The sequence below is a fragment of the Mesocricetus auratus genome, unplaced genomic scaffold, assembly GCF_017639785.1.
Source record: "Mesocricetus auratus isolate SY011 unplaced genomic scaffold, BCM_Maur_2.0 Super-Scaffold_100023, whole genome shotgun sequence".
Classification (NCBI taxonomy): Eukaryota; Metazoa; Chordata; class Mammalia; order Rodentia; family Cricetidae; genus Mesocricetus; species Mesocricetus auratus.
The window spans coordinates 28,273,230-28,283,870 of NW_024429204.1; the positions used below are offsets into that span (position 1 = coordinate 28,273,230).

Here is a 10,641-nt window from a genome sequence, read left to right on the forward strand (position 1 = left end):
GCTCAGTAGCCCGCTGTAGCTCTCATGGGAGCACTCGGAAGGGATGTTACTGGAGCTCAGGACTGTGGGCACAGCAGATGGAGCCTGCAGCCCAGTGGTCCGTAGCCACTGAGACCTGGAAACCTATCCCAGAACACGTGCCTAGGATCATCCTTGGCCGTGCCTTGCAGTGCCGGGGTCTGGATTCCTGCCACTCATGACTCTGTAACCCGTATTTGCCGCCTTCTAGTGAGGTGAAGAGGCTGCAGGAAGGTGTGGGCTCCCCACAGCAAGGCTGTGTCCTCAGGAGCCTTAAGGAACCTGTATCTTTTGTCCCAAATAGTTACAGGAGGGGGGAGAGAGAGAAGAGAGGAGAAGAGAGAGAGAGAGAGAGAGAGAGAGAGAGAGAGAGAGAGAGAGAGAGAGAGAGAGAGAGAGAGAGAGAGAGAGAGAGAGAGAGATCCAAGCATGATAACAAAAGCAGAGGAAAACACCAGCATGCATAGGTTCAGTTCCGGCAGCCAGGAGGGCGTGAACCCTGCTTTGGTTTCAGAGGCTCCCCTAGGGAGGGGCCGCAGGCTTTGTGGTCTTGGAGCAGCAGAAATATATTGCCTCGTGTTTGGGAGGGCTGTGAAGTACAGATGCCAGCAGGGCTGGAATCCTCCACAGGTCCTGGAAAGGGTGTGCCAGGGACCTCTGGCCTCTGGCTGCCTCAGGCGTTGCTTCCCAGCAGGGGCCAGCCTTCCTGTTCCCTGTCCCCTTCATCTCTTGTGTGTGTCCTGGGTCCCAATCCCCAATTCTTGCAGTGGCATCGGTCCCGCTGGGTCAGGGTATGCCCTAACAACCTCTGATTAACCCAGTCTAAGGAGAGACTATCCCCAGGCACGCTCCCAGTCTAAGGCCCTGAGGTGAGGACTCCAACCTCTCTTTTAGAGGGGACTCAGCCTCCTGTAGATCACAGAGCCCTGCACCGGAAGCTTCTGGTGTCAAGGACCTGAAGTGAACAGCCCTTCGGGGAAGGACTCAACGGCAAGCAACAGCACCCTCAGTGTAGCAGGCTGGCCAGGGCTTCTCCCTGCCTGCCCCTCTGAGGACTTCCAGACTGGGCCCTTATGACGACCCTGGGAGCCTCCATGGAACAACCTCAGGCTGTCTCAGATTCTGAAGGGTCCTCATGGCTCTCAACTCCTCAGCCTGGGGATCCATGTTTAAGGGAGGACTTGACAGGTGCTCACAAGACTGTGAAGGGTTGAAGCCAAAAGCCAAACCCTCTCTCACGGCAGGAGAGACAGGCCTGCATTTCTGGTCTGTGGCTCCCTGGGGGCTGGTGCTATGGTTTGAAGTAAGCAGGTGGTGAGCCTTGAGGACAGTCTTCCCTGAGAGCCATGGAACGGGGGTCAAGGAGGAGGTGGGCTCTCTCGAATTGGCCCTAGCTGTCCATGTGCTCAAGGCTGCCCCCTCACTTCCAGAGGAAGGACACCAAGACATATGAAGCGTGTCTAGGTGCCACAGAAACTTAGCATCCTGGAGCAGTCAGGGACTCCAGCATCCTCTGCTTCCAGTTAGCAGTGCGCCCCTGACTCTTATCAGCTCCTGACCTGAGGCAGGTCACCTGGTCTTCTTGGTGACTCGGTTTCTTCATGTGAGTAAGGAACACGGAAGTAGGATCTCTCTCGGGGCCACTCAGTATTGATTTGTGTGTAGACCAGACCAGGGCCTGGGTGACTTCAGACCACAGGGCTCTCACCGTACTTGGCCATCAGAACACGATCTGGTCAACCTCCCCTGTCATGATCAACCTCCCCTGTCATGATCAACCTCCCCTGTCATGATCAACCTCCCCTGTCATGATCAACCTCCCCTGTCATGATCAACCTCCCCTGTCATGATCAACCTCCCCTGTCATGATACTCACAATGAGCAGCCATTGACATCGTAGACACCGCAGTTACTGAGCAGATCAACAAAAGAACTTGAGATTTCTGGCAAGTTCTTGCTGCTCCAAAACTGCTCTCTTCCCCACAACTTCCTTCTTCCTCTTTCTACCCCTTCCCCTCCCCATCTCTTTCTAGCTTCTCCCCTCCCTCTCCCTTTCTCTCTCTCTCTCTGCCCTGGAACTGTCTCTTCTCTCATTTTATTTCTGGCTCTGATCTACACACTTTAAGTATGTGTATGCATGTGTGTATATATGTGTGTGTGCACGCGTGTGTGTGTGTGTGTGTACGTGAATGTGTGTGCGTGTGCGTGCATGCATGTGTGTGCATATGCGTGTATGTGTGTGCATGTGTGTGCGTGTGTGTGCATGTGTGTGTGCGCGTGTGCGCGCGCGTGTGCATGCATGTGTGTGTGCATACATGTGTGCACGTGTGTGTGTGTGTGTGTGTGTGCATGTGTGCATGTGTGTGTGTAGGTACATTCTCCACCACCGTCTGTCCCGTGCCTGCCTGTTGGCACACGGCAGCTTTCCCGGCAAGTGCCAGTGAGCAGGCTCCATGCCTCCCCTTCCTTACTGAGCACTGCTCAGATGTCACCAGCCATCAGTGTGGCGCTCCTGTGACCACATCACTGACACACTGTCCTGCCTGCCGAGGGTGGGAGAGTAGCGATGCTAGGACGGAGAATCCAAAGCCTGCACGGAGTGAGAGGAGTGCCTGAGATCGGGGTCAAAGGTCAGGGACATCTCTTAGACCTTCGTTTTACCAACGCAGAAGCCAAAACCCACTCACAGGAGCGGCTGCTGTCTGGCCTCTCTCCTGTCTCCTGCAGCCCCCGCTGCTCTCTTATGGTTGCTCCCATTTCAGCCAAAACTAGACTGCTTAAGCCCATGGTAAGCTGTGCAACCCCGGGCAACTCACTTAGCGTCTCTGGGCCTCCTGGAAACACCTGGGAGAAGAACTCCTGTCCCACAGAGCTGCTGAGAAGGGGGGATGGAGTCAGGACCTACAGCAAATTTGTTCTGCAGCTTGCATGTGTTCTGGGGAGGGGCATGCCCATGTACATATCGAGCAGACTTGGAATGGCAAGGCTGTAGATGGGAGGGAATTCACCATGGCTTCCACTCTCTCCCCCTTATTGGCTGTTCCATATAAGCAAGTCCCCCTGCCTCAATGTTCTTGCCTGTGAAATGGGAGCTGTTTCTTTCATTTCGTCTGTGGGATATGAGGATTAAGATAATACATATTCAATATCCAGCACCCCACAGACCTTCAGTGTTTGTGATTAGAATTGGATTATTTTAAGGAATTAATAAAACTCTGCTAAGCAAAATGTAAGTAAAAATGACTATGAAGGCAGTCACGTTCCCCCTTAAATGTTACCCAGCTGTGAGAAACAGAACTGTAAATCTTAGCCTTGAGATGTTTTGAACACCACTTGTCTGCATTCTAGATATGTCTGTGCATTCCAGGGTCCCTGCCCAGTCCAGATTCAAAATGCTGTCTCTTCAGCGTGTTATCTGGGTGACTTTGCAGAAACTGGCAGGCCAAAGAAAACAGTATAGGGCTGGATTCTTGGACGGGGTCCACGGGCCCAGCCACATCCTGTGTGATCCTTAAGCTATCATCTCCCGGGGCGGATGAGCTCAAGCCAGTCAGTCAGTCACTGGCCACCACTCCGTGAGGCAGTCTGTCCCCTCTCCAGTCCCCTTCCACACTGACACACTCATGCCTGCCTGACACGGGACAAACAACGGAGAGCACGCCCATCACCCTGTGCAGGAACTCAGGAAACTCAGTAGTGCCAGGAGAGAGGAGCCCTAAGGTGCTGGGACTGTGAAAACGCAACGTTCGACCCTCAAACCTGAAGGACAGGGAATGGTGGCAGTCTCAGAGTGAGCAGTGAGCTAACGGTCCCCCACAAAACGGTTGCCTGGTGTTAGGGCCCTGAGGTAGGAAAGGCCTACATTCTACAGGTAACCGAGGCTGGGCACCTGGGCTCTGCCGAAGGTCAGGAGACTGGCTGCAGGTGTGAGGAAAACGGAGAGGCCTTGTCATTTTCCTAGGCGTTTACCAGAGTGTGAGAAGAATGCCATTGAACCCGGTGTTTTTATCTTCAAAGACACGTCATTTACCACGCACAGTGATCTTTTCACGCACTCACACCCGAAAACGTGGCTCACAGAAACACTGCAGCTCTTTGGTGGTTGCTCTTGAGATGTAAAATAAAAGCCCGCTGTCCAATATGCTGGTCAGGGGCTCAGAAACGCCCACGCTGGGAGAGCTTGTGAGAAGCGACCAGTCGGGGCACAGATCCGAGGCGTGGATTTTTCGGGAACCTGTACAGGTGTTCATTCCCTTCCTGATCCGTTTCAAAGTTAGAGACCTAGGTAGGAAGATGTTGCTTTCAGATCCCCTTCCGGATTTCCTGCAAAACCATAAGCTTAATGTGTGTTCCACAGTTTGATTGCTAGGCTGGGTCTCTTGAAAGTGGAATGTCTGCATGCGAGACGATGCATTTAATGACCCCTGACGGAAGCTCTCAGAAGCTCTGGGCAGACACCTAGCCTGAATGCCAAGAGAGTGTGCAGCCTGAAAAGTCTTCCTTTGTTTGTCTTGGTGGCTCTTTATGGGAAGAGTCAGGTTTAGTCCAGTTTAGTCCAGCCAGTCAGAGAAGCTGTGAGTGTCCCACACAACAGTGTACCATCAGCTCTGCTGGGCTCCAGGGAGGTCAGAAACACCGCTGCACTCTGGGTAATTCCTGAGATGGAGATGGGCACAGGTGGGTCTGGAGTGTGAGAAGTACCTGGGGAGCTCACCTTTAAAAGGTTGCGCAGGAACACATGTGGTCTGTGAGGCCCAACATGATCTCGTGACCCCTTCAGGATCAGAGTTGCCCCAAGAGAGACATGGGCCTGGTGCTCACACCCAGTCTGTGGTGTCGCAAAAGGAAGCCAGGAGGCCATGGAAGGGAGACTGCCCCTCCTCCCTTTCCCGACTTCCTTCAGAGGAAGGACTGTAGGGCTGGCATATGCTTTGCGGGGGCTGGGTCAACATCCTTCCTCTCACAGTGAGAACTTCAGGATCCCTGTGGTTACAGACTCATCCCCAGACCTGTCACGTGGGGAGGGTGCAGTGGTTCTTTTCCAGTATTGCCTCTTACCCAGTCATCGGGAGGATGGTGACTTCCAGCTCACCAACGGTCAGAAATGTCGTCACCGCCTCTACCCACCACACTCCCTTCTTGTCTGGATGGGGGAGGGGGCGAGGAGCCCAGCTCAGCATCCTTCCTGTGGAACCCATTATGCAGAGCTGCTCTTTGGGGACAGCCCCTGATACTGCTTCCTGACGAGTTTCAAGAGTTGTGGTTCCCGGACTTGGAGCTCGCGTTGGAAGCCAACAGAGCTCCTCATTTCAGGATGACCACACTTTGGCACCTGAGAAGGACTTGAGTTGAGTAGGGCTGAGGTAAAGTCAGCACTCCAAGGGAATTCTGTCCTCACTGAACAGCAGTTCAGGCTCCTTTCCATGAGGCTCATGGCCATGGTCAAGGGCTCTCTGGCTCAGATGCTACCCAAATTCCCTACCTTTTCAGGTCTGACCTGCAATTCTTCTGAACTCAGCTCTTGCCTTCCTCACCTGCAGCCTGATGAACAAGGGCAAGCATTCCATCTGTCACTCTTTGGATTTTTCTAGAATAGGAAAATGACACACATACACACACACACACACACACACACACACACACACACACACCTTGATTCTCAACGTGGAGCAATTGCCAGTAGGGTTGTGAAGCCTGGGGGCCTGTTGACTTCCAGAGAGTCACTTCAGTCATGACATGTACTTATTAAACACCCTACTAAGTGTCAGGTACCGGGGTGGGCTGCCTGGACAAAAAAGTCAACCTCGAGGAGCTGGGATGGGCCAGTGCAGAAGAGAGAGTCAAGCCTGCCATGTTTTGTGAGTTTGCTCACTGAGGGACACACAAACACCCAAAGACGCCATGGGTACTGCAGTTGGAATAAGGCCAAGGGGTCCCCCTGGCACATCACCTGGTCATCATTTCTCAGCAGCAGTTACCTCAGCCACCACATGTGCCGTGGGTCTACCCCAGACCAGATCAGCCCCGGATACAGGCCACGTGGGATGTCACAGGAAGCAGGAATCCTACACGTGGTAGGAAGTGTCAGAAGTCTTTGTTTCAGGTAGAGACTGCTGGGTGTGGGTTCACCTCCTACCTCCTGCCTTCCCTTCCCTGTTTCCTCAGCCTGGAGTTGCTGGCAGACGTGCAGTACGCCTTTGGGCTGCCCTTCTATCCTGCCTACCGGGGCCAATTCTCCACGGCGGAGCAGAGCCTGTCCCTGAAAGTCATGCAGTACTTCTCCAACTTCATCAGATCGGGGTGCGTATGTGGCCCACTGTTCTCTGAATCCGACCATGTGCCCCCTCCCTCCCCACGGCTGAATGCAAAGGCCACAGTTTTTATCAGCTGACTCACCCTGACCACAAAAACTGCAATTCTACAATACCATACCCCCCCCGTCTTGGCTTCCCTGTTTCTAATCAAACAATCGTTGTGTAGATAAATCATGAAGAAATCTTCCATCTGACTCCTTCCTTGCTCAGACACACTGATGCAACAGGTCAGGGTTCTTTTAGCCTCTGTACTGTGGACACTTGGTACTGGCTAAGTCGTGTGCATCCCATAGGATGATTGACAGTGTCGCTGGCACCAGACACCAACAGTATACGCTGTGCTGGTTACATAGCGGTGGCGAAATACCTGACAGGAAGAAGGGTTTGTTTGAGGTTCTGCTTCCACAGGCTTTGTCCTTGGTTGTTTTCCTAATGGACAGCACATCCTAGCAGCAGAGGTGTGCAGAGCGAACGTCTTACCTCACGGAAGACAGGAAAGAGAGAGAGAAGGGGGTCACGAGGGACAAGGCACGTGATATTCCCTGAGTCCATTGTTTTCTAGGAAGGCTTCACCTCCTACAGATCCCAACGTCTCACGATAGCCTCACAAGCCAAGAACCAGGCATTCAGCTCGTGAGCGTGTGGAGAACATTTCACATTCAAAACACAGTGCTTGACCCTGTTCTAGTTATGAAAATCAAATATGTCTCTGGCGGCCAGGCATGGAAGTATCATCTGTCATTGCAGCCCACAGGCTGAGCCAGGAGGGTTGGGGTTTGCAGACTAGCCCAATCTACATAGAAAGACCCTGTCTCAAAAGAATAAATAAATATAAAAAAAAATCCATAGTCATTGCCCAGTGTCCCCTGGGGAGCAGGCCAGTGGAAGGAGAGCCATGCTGTGCCTCACAGGTGCACAGCCAACTTAGCAAGCCCTGCGGTGTGTCATCCTGGCATTCTGGTGTTCCCATAGCCCCCACCTCCTTGCCAGCAGCCTCTGCTCCAGTCCTGTGGTGCACCACTTCCCAAACATGCTGGTCCACCCCACTCCTGGTAGTTTCTCTGGTAGACTTCCTTTGTCTCTGTGCACTTCCCAGAACTCTCATAGTTCCCCCAGAGGAGAGAGAGAGACACCCTGGCACAGCTACAGGCTACTGCCCACCTTAAACAGTGAAAGCCAAGCGAATAAAGCTTGGCTGTGGAAGCTGAGGGAAAAGGGGCATTTCTTCTTGTTCGAGTCTTAGAAAAATGCTCTCCCGAGTAAGCCACATCCACAGAGGAGTTTCAAGCCATTCGGATGAGCTAAGGGAAGCTGCTCTGGGAAGTGGTCTGAGCCAAGGCAGGTGCTGAGGAAGTGTTACTCTGGCTACTGAGTGGTGTGGGGCTGGTGGGATGGAGAAGCAGATGTAGCCAGTGAAATGAGTCATCATGACGGCATCTGGAATCCAGATAGGAAGACGTCCTTAAGATGCTTCCTCGGAAGGGTGAGCTGACAGCTGACGTGAAGAATGTCCATCGTCCTCAGGGTTGAAGCTGATCTCTGTACCCAGGCTCCTACAGCCTGAAGGAGGGCACCCACTTTCCCCAGGAGGGCTTCCAGGGGAGGGGTGCTTTGGTGGAAAAGTCTAGAATGGCAGTTTCCTCCCCCATGAGAATTGTAGAGTGGGTAATAAGAAAAGAGACCCTAACATGTTTTAGATTCTCAGCTCTACTCTGAGATTCTGAGACCAAATGACGATGTTGTCAAAGCAAACTGCCATGAAACACTACAGCCTAGAGATAAATCTGCTGTCCTGATACCTCTGGGAGGTGATGTCGCCTTCGTGGGGACTAAGTTTATGGGTTGCAAGGTGGTCTCTGACCCCCACCTGCTTATCCATCCTTGGATAAGCAAGGGCCTTCAGGAACTGGGGGTGGCATCCAGATCAAAGGACACCAAAGAGAATGGGTACCCGAGTCTCCTGAGCATTCAAAAAGACAGGGCCACCCTGGGTCCCGAGTGATGCCACTGAGTCATCAACTGACTGAGGCTGGCTAGAGGTGATTTCGGAGAGCTTTTGTGGCCTGGTGCTTTATAGTACAGTTAGCATCCCAGCTGGAAGCCGGACCATTTGGACTTCCTGTCTGGAACTCAAAGTTAAACGATTTGCCCTTGAAGACCAGAGCAAGTGGGATGTGATACCAAGTGTTAAAAAGAAAGATGCCTTTCCACCCAGAGACGTTGCTTTCTTCTCATCTCCCTAGAAATCCCAACTACCCGCACGAGTTCTCGAGGAAGGCATCCGAGTTCACAGCACCCTGGCCTGACTTCGTCCCTGGAGCTGCAGGAGAGAGCTACAAGGAGTTCAGTGCCCAGCTTCCCAATCGCCAGGGCCTGAAACGGGCTGACTGCTCCTTCTGGTCCAAGTACATCCAGGCTCTGAAGGACACAGGTAGTAGTGCCCTGGAGGATGAGAATTTGGGAGTGAGTGGTGTTCGAGTCGGTGCCTACTGAGGAGTTGTGTGTTGGTTTCCACCGCGTGCGTGGAGGCCACCAGGCCACGGGGTACTGGAGGAAAAGCCCTGTTCATGAGGTGCTCGCAGTCCAAGACTCTTTGGCTGCCCAGAGCCTCCTGTTCTGATGGGAGGAGGTGAGTGGAAGCATGGGTGAGGCTCAAGGAGAGGATACTGGGCAGAGGGAGGGAAGGGAATGGGAAGGTTGAGTGGCAAGTGGCAACCAGCTTCTAGCCGGCAGCACTGGTGCGGGAAGAGAAGGAAGGGTCTTTAACCTCTTACTGCTCTCAGAGAAAGAATCGGTGAGCTACAAGTTGGCTTTCCCAATTCCTGCAGCTGGGGCTTAGGGGTAAAAATGGACCGTGGTAAGACATTAGCACTGTAGAAACAATATGATGTCCTTAAGAAACGTCCAGGATAATAAGGAAACGAGTAGCATAACCAAGTGAAAGTCCTTCGTCTTTCCTGTCACGGAGTACCTGTACCCAAGGGTCTGAAGAGGTCCCAGAGGAGGGACGATTTAGGGGAGGGATCCAGAGTGACAGAGCAGGAGATGTAGGACACCAGAGAAGAGACCTTTGTCAGAAGCACTTTAGACTCTCAACCCTGCTTTTGACCAAGTGAGTCCCTTGACTCCCAAAGGACCATTGTGCCCTTAGCATGTCCCTGCGTCCCAGAAATGAATCTGGCATCTGTGGGGAAATTGATACGGAATGAGGCTGGTCCTGGGTCTCTTAACAAAGGATGGATTCTGATCCAACCTGCCCTTCCTTTCTGTTTCAGCAGGAGCCAAGGATGCACAGTTAACCAGCAGCGAAGAGGAAGGCGTGGCAGGGGAGATTGGGCTGGATGAAGGCGTCTCTGGCTCCCTGGAGACTGGCCCTAAGACCTACAGCAAGTGACCAGCCCTGAGACCTCCATCCACCCTGCCAGCGCCATCTCAAACTGCCTGACATGGTGATTCTGCTGTGTACAACCCTTTGCTTTCAATAAAATGTCTGCATACAACAAAACACTGGTGACTCTGAGTTGTGGCTCCAAAACAGCTCTTGGTGACACTACAACAGGTGCCAATGTAAATCTTCCTGAGGTCTGGCTCCCAGGTTACTGGGCAGTCAGCAATATTCATAGAGCATCGCCTCCTGTTTCCCTGGAAAAGCAAGGTTCCGGTCCCTCTGAGAGAGGAAGTCAGGCAAACAGAAGACACAGAAAATGGGGCTCTATCAAAGGCAGGGGCTCCAGAGAGACTGTCTCATCTAAGTGAAGGAAAGTTCCAGAATGCAAATAGGAGAGCTAGGTCTGGGGCAGCAGCACATCCAGAGGCGAGGAGGTCTGAAGCGTGTGTGATGGTGGCGATGGATAGGGCGGGAGGGGAGAACCAGAGACTTCGGTTGCGTGTGAGGTGTGGGTGTCAGGAAACTGGGATGCCCACGCTCCAGGACAAGCAGCCAGTTTCTACTTATCCTCTCTCAAGGGACCACTGGTGAGAGCAACTCTCCATCTCTGTCAGTCTGGGTTTGTGTGCGTACGTGTGTGTGTGTGTGTGTGTGTGTGTGTGTGTGTGTGTACATGTGTGTGCGCATGTGTGTGTGTGCGTGTGCATGTGTGTGTGTCCCTCCCTTCTTCCCTCTTTCTCTCCCCCTCTCTCTCCCACTCTTTCTCTTTCTCTCTCCCCTGACTCCCTCCCTCCATCTCTCTCTGTATGTGTCTCTCTTCCTCTCTCTGTCTCTCTCTGTCTCTCTGTCTCTGTCTCTCTCTCTCACACACACACACACACACACACACACACACGCACACGCGCACACACACGCACACAC

The 10,641-nt window shown here is 52.9% G+C and overlaps 1 protein-coding gene across 6 annotated transcripts in view; it reads left to right on the plus strand.

Moving 5' to 3' along the window:
* The window catches only part of Tg (thyroglobulin), a 182,412-nt gene extending 172,575 nt beyond the window's left edge, over positions 1-9,837 (plus strand). For 3 of the 6 annotated variants that reach the window (XM_040730650.1, XM_040730645.1, XM_040730649.1), the window contains 3 exons: positions 6,184-6,318; positions 8,576-8,766; positions 9,608-9,837. In XM_040730650.1, the coding sequence (XP_040586584.1) occupies positions 6,184-6,318; positions 8,576-8,766; positions 9,608-9,726 (445 nt within the window). In that variant the 3' untranslated portion in view covers positions 9,727-9,837. The remainder of the gene's footprint in view (positions 1-6,183; positions 6,319-8,575; positions 8,767-9,607) is intronic. The other 3 variants (XM_040730647.1, XM_040730646.1, XM_040730648.1) reach the window with 3 other exon arrangements.
* Positions 9,838-10,641: the final 804 nt, after the last annotated feature.